Source organism: Betta splendens, chromosome 4 (assembly GCF_900634795.4).
Source record: "Betta splendens chromosome 4, fBetSpl5.4, whole genome shotgun sequence".
In the NCBI taxonomy this organism is placed as follows: Eukaryota; Metazoa; Chordata; class Actinopteri; order Anabantiformes; family Osphronemidae; genus Betta; species Betta splendens.
In genome coordinates, this window is record NC_040884.2 from 23,666,757 (window position 1) to 23,686,244 (window position 19,488).

The 19,488-nt window shown below is 45.0% G+C and overlaps 1 protein-coding gene across 1 annotated transcript in view; it reads left to right on the forward strand.

Annotated features, from left to right (window-relative positions):
• The window catches only part of LOC114853983 (histone-lysine N-methyltransferase 2C-like), a 42,301-nt gene that overhangs the window by 1,069 nt on the left and 21,744 nt on the right, over positions 1-19,488 (forward strand). The window contains 33 exon segments of the mRNA XM_055507714.1: positions 1,219-1,452; positions 2,053-2,132; positions 3,235-3,814; positions 4,182-4,361; positions 4,475-4,497; positions 4,860-4,943; positions 5,029-5,138; positions 5,219-5,369; positions 5,440-5,611; positions 5,919-6,033; positions 6,134-6,297; positions 6,462-11,848; positions 11,962-12,111; positions 12,270-13,069; positions 13,191-13,262; positions 13,264-13,293; positions 15,054-15,179; positions 15,587-15,709; positions 15,823-15,924; positions 16,250-16,354; positions 16,454-16,635; positions 16,710-16,874; positions 17,080-17,189; positions 17,290-17,352; positions 17,549-17,648; positions 17,721-17,793; positions 17,795-17,840; positions 17,953-18,078; positions 18,164-18,268; positions 18,369-18,487; positions 18,564-18,765; positions 18,886-18,963; positions 19,206-19,241. Of these exon segments, the coding sequence (XP_055363689.1) occupies positions 1,220-1,452; positions 2,053-2,132; positions 3,235-3,814; positions 4,182-4,361; positions 4,475-4,497; positions 4,860-4,943; positions 5,029-5,138; positions 5,219-5,369; positions 5,440-5,611; positions 5,919-6,033; positions 6,134-6,297; positions 6,462-11,848; positions 11,962-12,111; positions 12,270-13,069; positions 13,191-13,262; positions 13,264-13,293; positions 15,054-15,179; positions 15,587-15,709; positions 15,823-15,924; positions 16,250-16,354; positions 16,454-16,635; positions 16,710-16,874; positions 17,080-17,189; positions 17,290-17,352; positions 17,549-17,648; positions 17,721-17,793; positions 17,795-17,840; positions 17,953-18,078; positions 18,164-18,268; positions 18,369-18,487; positions 18,564-18,765; positions 18,886-18,963; positions 19,206-19,241 (10,192 nt within the window). The 5' untranslated portion in view covers position 1,219.

The window sequence follows — 19,488 nt, forward strand, 5'->3', positions numbered from 1 at the left end:
AGATCTATACAGATGATCCGTCATATGACTTTTAAATCACTAGTGGAAATGTCTGTGTTTTTTTGGTCGTTAGCATTAACCTATTAGCAGCCATGTCTGTTCTAGAGACCCTTACTGTGACCACCCTGGATATATTGCTAAACGGGATGAGTTCCACTGGTCTCAGGTCATGAAATGTCTTTTTTTTGTTGAAGAGCATCATAGTGTCTTCAAAAAGTTTGTACAAGAGGAACCTAACAGAGGAGCATTTACAATGTCTAGAGTTTTTCCGATATTCAGAACTCTAATGTGGAGCCACAATGATTAGTTTCTCTGCTGAAAATTAATTAGCATTTACTTTTATAAATAGTTTCTGTATCACTTGTCAATCTCCTTGGTTATATGAAATATATAATTTTCTTAATTTCTATAGAGAGAATTATCTATGCGTCCATCCATCTCTAGCTGCTTATCTGTGCATAGATCATGTATCAGCAGTCTGCAACAGCAACCCCAACCTTACCTCTCCCTGTTCTGGGGGATCTCGTGATGTTCCCAGACCAGCAGACTTGTAGTTTAAATTTGAACATCCACCACTTACCTATCAGGCTGACCATCTGACATCCCAGCATGGATATGCCTGGAGATCATCTGCTCAAATACTATACTATATTTACAATATAGTTGGCTACAGGTTGAGTCATGGCACACAAAAGAACAGTGAACCTGTAAAAATTTTGATATTGTCTCATTACTATCAACATCATCTTAAATCTGATCAGCCTGTTGTTGACCTGCTGTTTCTGTGTTCATCGCAATAGGTTTGGTTTAAGTCTTTTGGTTAACCAGCTTCCTGCAGGTGTTTGAACATCTGTGTGTGGCCTCAAATCTGACATTGGACTTAATATGACTGTTTGTAATGCTGACCATCTGATGGATGTTAAAAAGCATTTCTATGTCCTCCAAATGTTTTATTTTGAGTCAGACAGTATTCAAGAGGATATTAGTTTGTTAAGATAGATGCTGTCTGTTTGGCAAGTTTAACATGCTAAACAGCTCACTTAGTCATCATCTGATCCTAATGTACCAGCTGACAAATGAAATTATGCTACATATTAAACTAATTTAATGTGATCAAATAGTTTAAATCAACCATCATTGTGGCATCACCGTGCCTATACAGTCTATAAATGATTTAAACCGTACAGTAACAGGTGTTCAATCTCCCTTTTTCCCCAGAATGCCATCTGAGGCTCAGTGTCAGGAGCCTCGGGACAGAGGACCGCCACCCCCTGTCACGCGAGCCGGACGCAGTGCTCAACTGGCCAAGGCTGCTGCCACGAACTCCGCCACGAGCTCCACTCCTGAGCGGCGGCCTCGTGGACGGCCTCGGAAAGATGGGAGCAGCAGCCGCCCTACGCCCCCTGCTCCTGCTGCAACCCCTCCTCCCCCTTCTCCTAAATCAAGGAAAAAGTAAGTGACTGGATCATGGAGGGTTGGTTATGTGGGCATGTTGTTTTAATTTTGCAGAACTGGAGCTCAGACCGGACAGTTTGCTAAACTAGTAGCCTCATGAAATAAATCCTGTGTTGTCACAGTTCGGTACACGAACATAGATAAATCTCGCAGAAACATCTGATAAATTGCAAATGTAGAGAACAATGGCCCACCGTAGTGCTATAGTTTTAGTTTGGAGTTCTGTTTTAGGTAAAGAATAAAGTACAACCACATCTTCGCTCTGCTTGACCTGAAGCTTGCTGAACATGGTGTCAACAACGTTTGCTACATTTTCTTTAGTTGCACAAAAGCTGTTGTGTGCAGAATGTCAAACATGCGTCAAAATTCAAAAGTTTTTTTTTTTCTCATACACTTGAATCCTAATGTTTCACATTGTGACCTGGGCATAATTCTGTAAAGAATTATTAATAGAATGAGGGGAAAAAGACAAAAGGTGTGTTCTGTGAAATTTAAGTTAGTGTTTCAGATTTAGGAGAGACAAACAGGCTGTGTACAGGGGACTGAGCATTACCTGTGATGAGCAGCTGACCAGGTGTGTTTCTGATGTGCGTACAGGGGACGGAGTCGAGGCCGAGCCCAGGTAGAGGATGAAGAGAGCATGGACGCCACGGAAAAGAATCCCCCACAGAACACAGGTGTGGATGATAATGGAGACACTCAATGTTGTTTGCTTGTTTGCTGACCTATGTGTGTGTTTCTAAAGGTTAACACAGTAACACAAATTAAGCTCCAGCTATAGTTTTGTGATCTAACAAAACCAGCTAGTAATTGTATTTCTCTGAACAAACACATAGCGTACAGTTACTGAGCTGCAGGAGAATAATAAACACTTTTAATTGGCTCTGAATCAGTTTTCTCTTTCTGATTTCTGACACTTGTAATGTGACCTCTGCACTTTGACTAGTTCACTTGGTTCTTTTGATGCTCACAGCAGCTTACTAACCTAACTTAATGCACAGTGTCTAACAACCGATCTATCTGGGACCATTTGTTTTTTGCAGTTAAGTTGGTGCCATCAGGTCCAGCTCATTCTGCTATTGTTACCATGGTTATTTGTAATTGTAAAATTGCTGCATTTGTGATTTTGGATCCAGACCCTACTATAACTATCTTAGCTGCACAGTGAATAGGTCTTAAAGTCTCTGAGTTCTTCTAAATGTTTCACATTTGTGTGTTAAACAATCTGACAGATGTGTTTTGGTGGTTGATACCTTTGCTAATTTAGCTTTGGTCAAGAGATGGATAAAAACTTGTTGCTGTTGACATTTAAATCACACTAAACTAACACTATTACACTTGATTGTACTACAGTTGTATTGCATTGTATCTGCATCAACATGCTGTGAAAGGAGCTGAGATATCGACAGGAAATGAGTAAGGAGAGAGAGATAGATAGATGTTTATGGTAGGCAGCCGGCGCTCAGAGGCCAAAAGCCAAACTGTGGACTTTGTGGTTTTGTGGTCAGTTACTGGGCCTCCTACACTTCTGTTGGTTTAACGTACTGACAGAAACTGCCACATTTATCACATACCTCTTTTGTAAAGACCATGTAAAATAAAACTGTAAACAAACACTTATCAGCAAGTACTTGATGTGTATCTGATTCATCATTTTTAAGTAGTTTTTCCTTAAGGTGGGCTCTACTGTTTATCAAGGTCACTCTGACTATCTTAGTTTTGTGCTTTGGAATAATTTTAATTTGTGTGTGTGTTTGTGTCTGTGTGTGTGTTTTACAGAGGTGAAGGAGGAGAGAAGAACTGGACGCCGTAGGTCCACCTCCAGGAAAAAAGTCCAAACAGACCCTGACCCCAACCTTGACCCTCAGCCTGGCCAGGACAGGCTCTGCCCACAACCTGAGCTAGATTCGGTTGCTCCTCCCCATGAAGCCAATGCAAAGCCAGCTCCCACAAGTGAGGAGGGGCACAGAGGCAGCCCTGCTGCCCCACTGCCAGACTACAGTCCTGGAAATGAGTCTGAAGACACCCCCCAGTCGCCATCCCCATTTCAGGTTCACACCCTCAAACCAGTGTCTGAATCTACAGAGCAGGGTCGACCTATCCTGAGCCGCAGTCCCTCGCCTAAGGAGGTGTACCACAGTGTCAGCCCAGTTGCTATGGAGATGGATGAGGATAAAGTGGTTCCTGTAGCATCTAGTCTCGTGCAGCAGAGTCCTGCACCAAGCCCTTGCTCCAGTCCACCAGTCTCCCCGTACCTCCGGCTCGAGGATGATGATTCCTTCTCACCTCTGTTCCAGCGGTCTCTGTCAGAAGACTCTGGGGGTTCGCCCACCCCCAGCTTAGGGGACACCAAAAAACGGTGAGAGACACTGCGCTGTGTTAACCAGCCCTTCATAGTAATAAATGCGCAAACTTATCCTCCTTAAATTTAAGTATGGTACTACGTGCCTGAACTGTTAATATGTAAATAGGTCTTATGTTCCATCTCTGTGCATTTTTCTTTAATTTCCTCTGTTCTCCTTTGGCTTCTCTAGCAACTGAATTTCCCCACTCTGGGGTGAATAAAGTTTATCTATCTAAAAGACTAAAGGGAAATTGGGATAAAATCTGTAATTGGATTAGAAGAACTATTAATTAGTGAAGTGCTTCAAAGAAAACACTCACTGAAACAAGTTTGTGTGTTTGTGATGGATTAATAACTCAATCTCTGTCCTCCCCCAAACTAGTCTGAAGCAGTGTGCCTTCTGTTACCGGGGAGACGAGCTTCCTCTGGGCCAGGGCCAGCTGGTGGTGTTTGGCCCAACGCCGGGTTACATCCCACTTCACATCCTGAGCCGCCGGGCCTCCTCCGACCGAGACAATGACTGCCATGCCCATTGCTACAGTGGTGACCAGGCCCAGGCTCTGTGAGTACACCTCACTTCCTGTTTAAGAGTCAAAACATCCCCACCGGTCTTGAGCTTTAGAAAGTTGGGAAATATTGTTAAGCTGTGGGTAACATGTGTTTGTATTTGTGTAGGTGCAGCAGTCCAGAGCAGAGTGGTGAGTACCATTTAAACCTAGCGCTGTCTGTGACGATTCTGAAATGTAGTAAAATTACCTGGAAGTTGAGGCATGGGCAAGTAGACTTTTTTTTTTTTTTTTTGTGGTTGGGTCTTACCCGCTTTCACTTCTTCAAAAGAAGCAAAGAAAATAATTTGTATTAGTAGTAAAATGTTTGAACATAACAGAAGTCTAGTTCCCGTTGACCTAGATGTTTTGCCTGGACGATTTAGGATTGTCACAGACATATTACATATGATTTTATTAATCAGAATATTGTGAAATCACAGATAAAAATTGGGCTTTTACTACATAAATTAGGCATTGTAACTAAATGGAATCTGACCACCCTGATGTTTTAGAGTCTTCCGCAGAGTTTGTTGAGCAGTTTGGACCAATTGGCCTTCCACATGACATCAACGTCCAGTCACTGTTTGACCCGACAGGTACAGGAAACTAGTCCCACCTCTAGTTGAACCCTTTCTTCTCGTGGTGTGGTTCTTTAACCTTCTTGTGTGCTTGTGCATGCAGGTCAGTGCTGTGCTCATCTGCAGTGTGCAGCCTGGTCAGAGGGGGTTTGTCGGGGTGAGGGCCAGTCATTGCTCTATGTGGACAAAGCCATTGACTTGGGATGCACTCAGGTAAAGTCAGATCACCTTCACGTGACATTTCAGATAACAGCATACCTGATTTATAACAGGTTTGTCTCTCACCTTTTCAGGTGTGTGCATTCTGCTGTCGGTTGGGGGCATCAGTGCGTTGCCAAGAGTCGGGCTGTGGACAGAGCTACCACTTCCCATGTGCTACTGCTGCTGGAGCCTTTCAAGACTTTAACCAGAGACAAACATGGTGTACACGGCACAAACACTCAGGTATACACAGTAGCTATACAGGAACGTGCAGGTAAATGAGCACTATAACTGAACTGCCATCTCTTTCCAGTGTGCTCACAGTGTGAGATGTGTTCGGGTGGTGGTGATAACACTGACTTGTTCATGTGCTGTTGCTGCGGTGATCGTTACCATGGCAGCTGCTTGGACCCCCCCCTGACCCCCTCCCCTTTTCGCCGGGCTGGTTGGCAGTGTCCTCACTGCCGAGCATGTCAGAGCTGCAGGTAATGCACATTTCACACTAACTTTGTAGACTTATGAGAAATACATTTTGTATGTAAAGAAACAAAATTAATAATAAATAGTTTTTAGTAATTTATAATCTTCAAGGTGTCAGAGTGCATTTTTGCGGCAGCTCCTCTGTCCTATATGCTTGTTTCTGTTCAGTTGGAGGCAAGTGTTAGGTGTGTAGACTTCTTGATCATAGAAGTTAAGTTTTTAATCATGTAACAGCCTAAGCTTCACAAAAGTGTTATAATATCATAAACTGATTGAAGTTAAATCCTAGTGTCTCTCCCATGAATGTGTTAGGTCTCAAGATGATAAAAGTGTGTTGCTGGTGTGTGAGCACTGTGATAAAGCTTACCACACACACTGCCTGACTCCACCTCTGGATCACACGCCAAGCACTGGCTGGAGCTGCAAGGTGAGATCTGTACAACCACCTGCTGGCCTTTTGGGCATCATTTAGCATTTCATTTATTTATTTATTTATTTATTTTAAATAAAACCCTTGTGTCTTGTAGAACTGCAGGGTCTGCCGCCGATGTGGTGTGACATCATCAGGCCAGTGGGCCAATCACCCATTTCTTTGCAAGTCATGTGACCCAGCCTTGCCCTGTCCTCTCTGTGACCATCCCCCTGACCTCTACACACCACTGGAGTATCTCACCTGTACCCACTGCTATAGGTAAACTTCAGTCTAGTCAGTGCATTTGTCCATTGAAGCTTCAGATAAAATGGTGTACAAGGGGAAAAATGTAGTACTTAAAGCTGTCAGATTGGAGTTTAGAGCTTGATCGAAAATATATTAGAATTACGTTTTTATCTTTGGTCTTATCTCTTATTTTTTAGGTGTGTCCATACAAAGTGTATTGTCCAGACTGGGGAGGGCAGGGCAGTGTCTGAAGGTTACATCTGTTCCACCTGCAAGCCTCAGGACGAGGAGCTAATTCAACCCACGCAAATATTACACTGTCTTATTGAGCCCCTCAGTCCCAGACAGGCACCACCTATTAGCATTTCACAGCTACAACTTACAAATCACTCTCAAACTCCACCAGTAAGTCCCACTGCTCATAGACCTGTAAATCTCTTTCCTTCAGATCCATCAGAAAGTCCTTGTATTACCTTCTGTACATTATCAGAGCATTGTCACACATCAACTTACCCTGATCCCACAATGACTCAACAGGGGCATGTTCCTTCAAACCCCTATTCTACAGACTTTCAAGAAGCTTCATCTCATCCTGTTCTAGTAGTACTCCACCAGAGTCCTGTTCTATCTTTATCTGGTCCTACAGAGCTCCAAGAGAGCCCAGTTTTATCTCATCTGGACCCTACAAAGTTCCAACAAAAACATATTCCAACTCATCTTGATCCCACAGAGCTCCAACCGATTTCTGCTCAGTGTCCTGTTGAGGCCATACATTTTCAACAGAGTCCTGTAAAGACTTGTCCTAATTCAAACCTTCAAAGTCCTGCTCATACTAATATTATCGGTCTTCAACAAAGTACTGCTAACCCTAACCTGCAGAAAAGTGCTGCATCAACTCACCCTGAACCATCAGAGCAACAAGAAAGTGCTGCACCGCCTCACCCTGATCCATCCGACCTACAGCAATGCACTGCAGAGACTAACCCTGATCCATCAGACCTGCAAGAAAGTCCTGCATTAACTCACCCTGATCCATCAGACCTGCAGCAAAGTGCTGCACCAACTCACCCTGATCCATCAGAGCTACAAGAAAGTACTGCACTGTCTCACCCTGATCCATCCGACCTACAGCAATGTCCTGCGCAGTCTCACCCTGAATCATCAGAGCTACAGGAAAGTGCTGAACCAACCCATCCTGACCCATCAGACCTACAGCAAAGTGCTGCATCAACTAACTCTGAACCATCAGAGCTACAAGAAAGTCCTGCACCTTCTCACCCTGATCCATCCGACCTACAGCAATGTCCTGCGCAGTCTCACCCTGAATCATCAGAGGTACAGGAAAGTCCTGAACCAACCCATCCTGATCCATCAGACCTACAGCAAAGTGCTGCATCAACTAACTCTGAACCATTAGAGCTACAAGAAAGTCCTGCACCTTCTCACCCTGATCCATCAGAGTTACAAGAAAGTCCTGCACTATCTCACCCCAATCCATCCGACCTACAGCAAAGTCCTGCACCGCCTCACCCCGAACTATCTGACCTACAGCAAAGTCCTGCACAGTCTCACCCCGATCCACCCGATCCATCCGACCTACAGCAAGGTCCTGCACAGTCTCACCCCGAACTATCTGACCTACAGCACAGTCCGGCACAGTCTCGCCCCGATCCATCCGACCTACAGCACAGTCCTGCACAGTCTCACCCTGACCCATCAGACCTACAGCAAAGTCCTGCACCTTCTCCCCCTCACCCATCAGACCTACAGCAAAGTCCTGCACCTTCTCCCCCTCACCCATCAGACCTACAGCAAAGTCCTGCACCTTCTCCCCCTCACCCATCAGACCTACAGCAAAGTCCTGCACCTTCTCCCCCTCACCCATCAGACCTACAGCAAAGTCCAGCACCCACTCACCCTGATTCATCAGAGCTACAAGAAAGTCCTGCACTGTCTCCCCCTGACCCATCAGACCTACAGCAAAGTCCTGCACCCTCTCGCCCTGACCCATCAGACCTACAGAAAAGTCCTGCACCGGCTCACCCTGATTCATCAGAAATACAAGAAAGTCCTGCATTGGCTCACCCTGATCCATCAGAAATACAAGAAAGTCCTGCACCGGCTCACCCTGATCCCTCAGAAATACAAGAAAGTCCTGCACCGGCTCACCCTGATTCATCAGACCTACAAGAAAGTCCTGAACTGTCTCCCCCTGATCCATCAGACCTACAACAAAGTCCTGCACCGGCTCACCCTGATCCATCAGACCTACAAGAAAGTCCTGCACCGGCTCACCCTGATCCATCAAAAATACAAGAAAGTCCTCCACCGGCTCACCCTGATTCATCAGACCTACAAGAAAGTCCTCCACCGGCTCACCCTGATTCATCAGACCTACAAGAAAGTCCTGCACCGGCTCACCCTGATCCATCAGACCTACAACAAAGTCCTGCACTGTCTCACTCTGAGCCGTTAGATCTACAAGAAAGTCTTGCACCGTCACACCCGGGCCCATCAGACCTAGAAGAAAGTCTTGCACCGGCTCACCCTGATCCATCAGAGCTACAACAAAGTCCTGCACTGTTTCACTCTGAGCCGTTAGATCTACAAGAAAGTCTTGCACCGTCTCACCCGGGCCCATCAGAGCTACAACAAAGCCCTGTACCATCTCCCCCTTATCCATCACAGCTGCATCAGAGCCACAGTCCATCTGAGATTCAACAAAGTTCAATGCCAACATGCTTACATTCATCAGATGTCCAACAGGGTCCTGCATTATTTCACCCTGATGTCTTTGAGCTACAACAAAGTTCTGCACCAACTTGTCTGGATTCACGTGAGCTCCAGCCAAGTCCTGCCCCATCTCACCTTAATCTATCAGATCTCAAACAGAGTTCCTCACCATCCAACCTGGATCTATTGAAGCTCCAACAGAGTTCTTCAGAACTTCAGTTTGATCCTTTAGAGTTGAAAGACAGCACACCATCATCTCCATCTGGTCCCACGGAGCCCAAGCAGATGCCTAAATCGCCTCATTGTAATAGTCCTTCTAGCCCTACCCCAAATTCCACAGTAAAACAACTTCAACAGAGTCCAGTGCAGGGTAGATCCATGTTTTCTAGTTCAGCACATTCTGCATCATGTAGTCCTTCCGTGCTTCAACCAGGCAATGCAGAACCCAACCACAGCCCCCCATCAATCTGTCCTGCACAGAACATCAGATCACACCTCAACAGACCATGTAGTTCAACAAATATCATCTCACATCCACAAACTGGACAGTACAGTTCTGTGCTGCATGGTCATACACACATCTCCACATCACTGCTATGGAGTTCCGCAAAGGATGATGACTCTACACTGGACAAGGACAAGTCCAAACACTCCTCACAGAGACCCATTTCAGCTCCATGTAGCCCATCATCCTCCCCACTCGGACCCAACCAGCATAGTCTGTCACAGCCTGCTAGCCCTGTACATGCTCACTCGAAACAGCCTGCCCGACATTTGCATCATAATCTACTTCCTCTTCAGCTTGATATACAGTCAAGAGTCACAGACGAATTCATGAAAATCTGTGCCACAGAGATGAATTTCTTGGATGACCACCTCGTACAGACTAAAACACTGGATAATACCATTAACTCTTGTAACTCTAGTTCTAATCTGGTAACCTCTGAAAGCCAACTCCCAAACCAATTTATTCCTGTTCAGTGTAGCACACATAGTCCAGATCATGCAAGCCCGACTCACGTTTGCCACACCACACCAGAAAGCCTTGCTCACGTTAGCACTTCAGCAGAACACAGTAGCCTATCTTGTTCACCATGTACAGATGAAAAGGAGGGAAGTTGTTTTGTGGCTAGCCACATTCCTTCATGTCTTTCTTCTGGAAGCCCATCACACTGTCCAGAAGCTGTTAAAGATCAGACTGTACTTATCAAGGCTAACACAACCAGCGTTAGCTCGACATATACCAGGGAAATGCCTCCAAACCAAACTAGCTTTTTTCAGGCCTGTGCTAGTCCCATTGCAGTAGAGACTGGCCTTGCTCATGGCAGCACCATAGCTGCTGATACTAGGCCCTCATCACAACAAGCTAGCTATTTCTCACATTCTGACAACCCATTGGCCTCATCTGTATCATCCCCAGTACAGCCAGCTGGCTCCTTAGCAGTACCGGTGTCCTGTCAAGACAACGACATTGAGTCAACTGCTGAACCCCCAAGTCTATCAATTAAGTCAGACTCGAGTCCCAGGCATAGTACTGCTGTCCCAGGTACGTCGGTTCATTCTACTCCTACTCACGTTGGACTGGTTGACAGAGAAGCTAACAGTGCCTGTGCTGTGATGGACCTTGATGCTGTGGAGAACTCAAGTTCTTGCAGTTATGTAGATCTTGCACAAACTCAGAGCAATCAAAGTCCCACACATCTTTTGCAGTCCAGTCCCTCTCGTACCCAGACTAACTGTAGTCCTTCACCAACAAGCTTCCAGCCAATAGAAACTAGCTTTAGTCCTCCACACTGTATTCCAACTGAAACTATTCCAGCTGGTACCTCTGTAAGCCAGAGTTTGAGCAATATTACCTCAGACTATAGTGGCCAGACTGTTAACTGTTCCGCTATTGCTGATGTTAACGTTATACAGAGTCCACCTAGATTTAGTCCTGCTGGTCAGGCCAATCAGTCTAGTAGTGCACCCTCAGGCCTAGTCCAAAGACATCTTATCTCTTTAGCTAACACATCCCACAGCAGTTCTTCACATGCTTCATTTGCTTGCAGTAAAGCTCAGGCCAGTAAAACATACAATAGCCCCAGTAGTAGCTCACAAGAAAATACTATTCCAGCTGCTGACACTGGAACCACTTCAGGCCTTGATGTGGCTTTAAGACTTGATGTGGACAGTTCCCTAATCCAGAGCAAACTTCATCTTGATACTGTTCTACTTAAGCCTTCAGAAAATATTAGGCCGACTAGTCCATCAACTGCCACTGCCCCGGCTATTAGCCACAATAAGGCTAGTCTGAACCTGGGGATGCAGTCTTTAGCTAATCCACAGACATCTTCTCATCAGACCAGTGCACTGGTGAGCCCCTTGGATCAAAGACCGGCCACTGAAGCTAGTTCAAGCCAAGCTAGACCTGGCTACTTTAGTCCAGCTCAAGGTAACAGTGCGATGCCTAGCACAAGCCACACTGGTGAAACCCCTGCTAGTCCCACACCCTCTTCCTCATTGCACCTCAGCCCTCCTCATATATTCACCACGTACCCTTCACACACTAGCTGTGGCCATAGTGGTCCAGCTGCAGGCCTTGCATGTGGCTCTATAGTTACAGAGACGCTGCCAAATCCTGGACATAGCAGTTCTGTGCTGCAAGAGGTTATTCTAAGTACTAGTCCATCTAACCATGTCAGCTGTAAGGGTAGTGCTGGTCTTGATGCTGTTTGCCCTGCCCTTGCAAATCCAGTGCATCGTAAAAACAACCCCAGTCCTGTTCCTGCTAGTCCAGTGTCATCTCATGCTGCACCTGAAGTACCCCAGCAAAATAAACAGTCTGAAGAGGACTCTGCAGCCTGTCTGGGTGTGTATCAGAAAGTCAAATACTTAAATTTGTGTTAGATTAAAATGTGTCATCTACACTAAAGACTGTAATTCAATGTTGTGAACTAAGATTAAAACATCTTGTTCATTTAGACATCTGCCTGTCTGAGGTGAAAGAAGAGGGGCATAGGAAGACTGAAAAGGAGGAGATGGAGAGAAAAGCTCAACAACCGGAACCAGCAGAGGAGCCTTATCAGACAGCAGAAGTGAAAATGCAGCCTGTTGAAAGGGCAGAAAAAGAGGGTAAGTTCAGAAACAGTCTTCCAAGTAGTAGCTTCACTGACATGAGCGTTTGTTGAGGTAGGGCTGAACATTTATTCAAGCAATTCAGAAGACATTTGGTTGGTGGATGTATTAACACTTGCTCCAAGGTCTAACATGTCTTCCTGATCTCTCTACAGAAATACAGCAATACCACCTGCCTCTTCCTCATACCACTGTTGCCTCCTCCCTCATCTTAGAATCACAATCTCTTTCTCCCCAACCCATCAAAACACACTTTGCCTTACCCCTGCACTACAACTCTTCTTACCCCTCATCACCATCTCCTCCTTCACCACATGGAACTGCCCCTCTGGAGGTGTCTCCCAACGTCTCTCCTCACAGGACTGCCTTACCCCACTCCTGCTCTCCTCACACCCCTCAGGAGGATCAGCATGAAGAAAGGGAATCCAAAGATCAAACAGAAGTCAGTGTGTTACTAGAGGATAGTGACAACCAGCCACAGAGTCTATTTGAACCTGTTGCTACAGCAACAGTGCCCACTAGAGACAATGGCCAATCACAAGCTGAGCCTTCAGAAAGGAGAAAAGTGGAAGAGGACCAAGAGGAGAAGGAAGGAGTGACGGGTTGTGTGTATGAGGAGAAAGTTGAGGAGCAGTCAGATATGGAGGAGGAGCTAGTGACTCCAGTTCTGGACCTGGATCCCTCTTTAGACATGGAGGTGATGGACCTGATGACATCCTCGCACCTGTCCTCCCTTAGCCCACCCCCAGCCTCATGCCGAGGAAAGGGTCATAATTTAAGACCGCCTACATACTTTTCAAGGCCTTCTGACGACCTCTCTATCCGCCTGAGGCAGTCTCCCTTTTCCACTGAGGCTTCTCCTGAGACCTCTCCCACTAGAGTTTCTATCACCCCACCTCCCCTCTCACCTCTGTCATCTCTCTTCCGGTGCTCTCCTCCTGCCAGAGAGTCTCTAGTCTTCAAGGTACGGTCTCCTGTTCTTTTCTAGCCAATTACTTCTCCATTAACACTACTATTGGTTTTCTCCTCTTTGTCACTGAGCTGTGAGCTTACACATTTTGATCTCACAGCCACAGGTGCCTCCTACTACTGTGCTCCCCCTCACCCCTAAAATTGGAATGGGAAAGCCAGCCATTACCAAGAGAAAGGTTTTCTCCTGGAAGAGCCAGGGTTAAACAGGTAGGCAACCTTTGACTTTAGGTCATACGCTTAAATGGTTTGTTCTTAGCCGCAGCCAGAAATTGTTTAAACACTTTTGTTTGAGTACCTTCACTCTCTTGTTTCACTTTCGTCACGGCTCCCACAATTTACAGTAAGACAATTTCCATGTTCAGTAGGCAGAAGATTTGTTTCTGTACATTTTCATAGTAAACGTTCTGTCTTTGGTCAAACAGAACACTGAACTAGAGTTATTGCAATTCCAGTGTTGTTTAACATTTCAATGAATAAAGTGCCACAAATATTCTTCCTTCTTCTAAGTAAACTGGACATTAAGGGCTGTTTTGTGCAGCTGTAGCAGTAACAACCCAACTATTTTATTTACCTTGATTCCTAAATGATAGTCTGAGTTGATTTGTGCCTCTTCCTTCTCTAATGTTTGCCATGATTTGTTGTGCTGATCTTGGTGAAGCCACGTTTTACTGTTGACTGGGCTTTGCCTTTACGCACTAGTTTGTACATCTGTACAGTTATTTCACTCTGTCTGTCTTGTCTGTACAAGTGGGGTCCCCCAGGGGGGACGCATGTGAGCCCTGGGAACATGATTATTTGTCGCAGGTAGTTTTTTATGGGGTGCCGAATGTAAAAAGAGCACCTGTAACTAGTTTTCTCACAAGACTCAGCACAGAACAGGACGTATGCAGTGCAGGTAACAAACTATGGAAAAGTATTTCACTGGGATAAAAAGAGAGGCTGAGACAAAATTGACTAAGTGTATATATGCATGGCTTCACTGTGGGAGACGAGGAACACTAACCACTGTTTGGTGCAATGGTTAGTGTTACGCTGAGGTTGCAGGTTTGAATCTATCTCTAACCTAAAAACTTTTTTTTTTTTTTTTATTTATTTATTTTTTTTTATCAAATTCTGAGATGGGGGCGCGAAATGTTCACTTCTTGTGGAGGGGGGTGTAGCAGAAAATAATTGAGAAATTCTAGTTAATCTAGCAAATATTTTTAAAATAAAAGCACATGTCTAATTCATTACTTTTTTAGCAAGTTTTCTGCTTTTGACTGGTTAATTGTAACTAGTTAATGAGACTGTTTTACCTTTACAATTACAATCAGCTTTTATAGGAATGTCTTCCAACAGAGTACTTATGACTTTAGCTCAATTTGAAATTCAACTGCTTCCACTGAAAGAATAGCTTAATGTTTGGAAATATTGAAAACTGATGAAATTAGCTGTGCCTTTTTAACTCTAAACAATTTAACTGTAACTGTACATTCAGCTACATTGGCTTTGTTTTATGTTGTAGCAACTTTCAGCTTTTCCTTCAGCTTAGCTGTAAGCCTTAATTGTTTGCATATATTCAGTGTTTTTTTTTTATTGTTTCAGCAATACTTTAGGTACTTGATTCATTTTCAGCAGTTCAATCTAATTAACTATCTTTTAATTTGAAATTCAACTGCTTTAGCTTCAAATATTCAGCTCTGTTTAAACTCTCTTCAGATACTTTAATCTATGCTTTAAATGCTTTAGCTTCTTTCAGACATGTTTTAAGTGTTTTAGCAACTTTTATCAATTGTTTCTGGGCCACACGCATTATTTCTATGTAAATGCTTTACTAGGTTTTAGTTAACTTTTGTTTTGTAGCTGTTGTATTTATGTTGAGACATTTTATTCCTTTCTCCTTCCCCTCCTTTTGTACCCCCCTTTTTCTCATCCCATCTGACTTTGACTCTCAACTCCATCCACTTTCTTCCCCCTTCCTAACTCAGGGTTCGTGGTGGAGTAATCGAAGGGCAGTGAGCCCCCCTTCATCCTCCCAGGATTCCATGGGCGAGGGAGGGTGGGACAGTCCTAAACCCCGTCCATCAGACTCCCCCCTCTGGAGCATGAGAGTGGTAAAGAAGCGCACACATAACTTGCTCTGTAAACTGTAACTACCCATCAGCCTATTCCTTCCGCCTGGATGGTAATATTAAGAAAACCAAATGTACCCTTTCTAAGTCTGCTGGTCTCTACGGTCAAGTAAACACCAGTGTAACTTATTTGAAAATCTTGAGGGAGTCAGATTGTCTCCACACGTCAGAATCTTAGCAGTTCTCCCTGAGCTCACCAGGGTGATCATAGTAGAGTTCTAGACCAGACTGTTTTCCTGTGTTTTCAGACAGTTTTTTTTTAACCTATCAATCCTGTCCCAGATGTTTTTCTATGTTTACAAATGTAGTAGTGGTGTGTCTGCACTTTAATGATGTCTGTTCTCTGCCACCTCTTTCCTTTCTTCCCCTATATTCCCTCCCCTTCCCAGGGACGTGGTTCAGGGTTCCCAGGAAGAAGGCGTTCGAGAGGTGGTGGTGTTGGAGGAGCAAGAGGTGGAGGGAGAGGAAGGAGCAGACTAAAAACCCAGGACAGCCTGTCTGTTTCACCTGGGGTAAGATTAAACACTTCTAAACCGAACCTACTTATGTGTCACTATATTTACATGTACAAGGGCAGTAAAAAAAAAGCTTGACTCTAAGGTGAAATTATTGATTATGCTCTCAGGGTGGGTATGTTGAACTGTTGCAGCCGAAGGAGGAGGAAGAGAACTCCATGCACAACACAGTGGTGATGTTCTCCACCTCTGACCATTTCACCCTCAGACAGGTATGCTCTCAATCAATATAAACTAAAATAGGTTAACGTAGCCACTTTCACATGTGAACACAAGTGTGGGACTCGGATCCAGGCAGTTGTGCTTCAACACATCATATAACTCACCCAAGTAAAGACTGTGCTAGTTCAGGGCTTCAGAGCATTAATTAAAAGACCTTTTTTGTTTTTGGCTTCATTGTGGTTGAAATATCCCAGAGATACTGAAGATACTGCATGTCCTGTCAAAGGGAAAATGTCTCCTCCTCTAATGTAACGCAACCCTACTATGTACATACAGAAATAGGCAAATGTGTTTACTGTATGTCTGTGTGTGCAGGACATGTGTGTGGTCTGTGGGAGTTTTGGTCAAGGTGCTGAAGGCAGGCTGCTGGCTTGTTCTCAGTGTGGACAGTGTTACCATCCCTACTGTGTCAATGTCAAGGTCAGTACATACTTTGTTTAGTTTAAAAGTTAAAAGGAATCATGGTTTACATGTGTTTGTTTCTGCTTATTCCTGATTAATGACTGTGGCGATATTCAGATTACACGGGTGGTGCTCACCAAAGGCTGGCGCTGTCTGGAGTGTACAGTGTGTGAGGCTTGTGGGGAGGCCAGCGACCCAGGACGACTGCTACTATGTGATGACTGTGACATCAGCTACCACACTTACTGCCTGGACCCACCTCTCCACACAGTACCTAAAGGAGCCTGGAAGTGCAAGTGGTAGGTTCACCTGTCTGTAACCCCATCATCAGCTCTTCACCTGTCATGTACCTAAATGTGTGTATCTTTCTTAGGTGTGTGTGGTGTGTGCAGTGTGGCTCGACCTCCCCTGGGCTGCACTGTGATTGGCAAAGTAACTACAGCCGCTGTGGACCATGTGTCAGTCTGAGCTGCTGTCCTCTCTGTCAGAGACGGTACTTGCAGGATGACCTCATACTGCAGTGTCAGCAGTGTGACAGGTAACACTCGGAACTTACCTATACTGGGTTACGCTGACAGATAGTTTAAAGCCTGTTGAGCCGCATCAACTGACCAGTTATAAAATAAACTCATAGATAGAAAAGTATCTGAAACCCCATCAGCATGGATTTAGATTTCATCAGTTCGGCAGGGCTCTATGGACCTTGTTTCCTATTTGTCTTATGGGTGTGTGCGTGTGCGCAGGTGGGTCCATGCTGTGTGTCAGGGCCTGACCACTGAGGATGAGGTGGAGGTTGCTGCTGATGAAGGCTTTGACTGTTCACTGTGCAAAACTCAAGGCCAAGGATCATACGGTGAAACCTGGTCCACCTTACCCATGAGATCTCATGTATAAATTGGACTCCTGTTTATCTGTTTGTTGGAAGGTAACTGTGGTGTATGGCTCTATTTCAGGGACGTCAAACAGCTTTGATTCCCCTTATATGGCCCAGATCATCTCCAGGATTAGAGAACCTGGTCAGTCAGACTCTAGGTTTACCACTTAGTTTCAATCAAGTAGAACAACTTTTGTTTATCACTGTTGGCATCATCACAACAAATCATCAGTTGAATTCAGTCACACAGGAGTTTGATGACTGAAACAGAAGTCACTCTGTTATGGCTGTGTTCTGCATTATTTAACTTTACGTCTCCTGACCTTCTGTGTGAGCAGACACAAAGACGTACACGCAGGACGGAGTGTGTCTCACAGAGTCAGGTTTGTCTCACCTGCAGGCTCTGGTTGAACCATTGACTTCGCCGCGCAGGGTACCGCAGGTAAAGATGCCTTTCTCTTCTGTGGTTGTCTGAGGAGTCAGTCCAGGTGGTGGGTGGAGGCTGATCAGCTGTTCAATCTGCAGGTGTAAACCCAAACTGAAGCTGAGGATCATCAACCAGAACAGCGTTTCTGTCCTGCAGGACACCTTCTGACCTGGATCCTCCCACTGAGCAGGACCACAGCAGAGGTCAAAGCCCAGATAAAACCCACAGTGGGTCTCTTTACGCCAATGTCACATAGCCCTGTAAACAGACACTCTTAAACATAAATGGTGAAATGTGTGAATTTGCTTTCTTCAGGTGATTTGGAATGTGAGATAAAGTCTGACTCCAGCCCAGAGCGAGACCATGCCGAAGATGATGTCACAAAGGAGCCTGATGTTACCGATGGCAACAAGAAGAGGAAGAGGAAACCCTACAGGCCAGGTGAGACTATTAGCTCCATCTGTTGTCATTATCATCCTCTGTTTACATTCTCTTCATCATTACTGTCCTCCCCTGTGGGTCTCAGGCATTGGTGGATTCATGGTGCGGCAGCGTGGAGCAAAGGCTGGTCCAGGCAGGATTAAATTATGTAGAAAAGATTTAACAGAGATGCTGCTGGGACGAGATGAAGGTGGGACATCAATCACCCATGAACTCACCCCCACACACCTTATTTGTTTACATGTAGTGTACAAAAGGTTTTGGAGGTAAATATTTCTATTGATGTTCAGGTCTGTTGGATGCTGACATGGAAACAGCACCACCTGCAGACCAGACAATGGAGAAGGCGAAGAAAAGGTACAGGAAGAAGAAGACAAAGCTGGAAGAGGAGTTCCCCTCTTATCTGCAGGTAAAATGTGTGTCTTTTGGGTAATGGACATGGTTCATGGACGTCTGTCAAAACCAAACTCCTGTTCCTCGCTTAGGAGGCGTTTTTTGGTCGGGATCTTCTGGACCGGAGCCGGCAGGTGGACAAGGTGTCTAGACCAGAGATGTCTGTTGCGAGTCACTCAGCAGCAGTATCCATGGACGTAAAAGTCTCCATCCCTGGGTTCCATGTTCCCTCTCCCCCAAGTCTGCAGATTGGTAACATAGCAGCCAACTCCAGCAAGAAGCACAGGGCCCTGTGTGAGTTATTGATTTTTCACATACAGGCTAATTGATAATTTGTATTAGATCTTCATCTTTCATTTGTGTTTGATTCACGCTGTGAACCGCATGTGTTATATCATGTATGTTATCATTCAGCCTTGTGCGAGGACACTCTAGTGGATCTGTCTGATGTTCTCAACACTGACCCGCACATACTGGCTACAGGACCCACAGGTACAAATACTCAGGTTACCATAACTCACCCATCATCACCTGCACTGCTTTGATCATGTTGCTCAGTGTTTTCTTACTAACTTTCTAACTAACTGGGCTTCTGCCTGGTCATTGAGACCCATGACAAGGTTTCATTTGAACAAACAAACAAGGACCTTTTTGAGGTGCTGACTCAAAGCTCTTGCCCAGAGTTGCGTGCCAAATCCAGTCAGTTCAGATTGTAATTACTATTTTGTTTCCAGGTCAATTCCAGGTGGAGCGCTCCCCCTCTCCATTTGGTAAGACCCCACAGGATGATGACCTCCCTCTTTTGTTCTTCACCTTTTTATTTTTCCCCTTCTCCTGCAGAACAGTGGAATCATGTTTGAACTTCTGACATGTAAAACAAAGTTTAAGCGAGAGCATGGTCCTGTTTAACTTCATGATCACAGAGTATTGTTATTAACTAAATGCTCTCTCAAATTTCTGCAGCGTCTCCTCCTGACTCAACTTTTTCCTGTCCTCTTTATCTTTTTAATCTCTTGT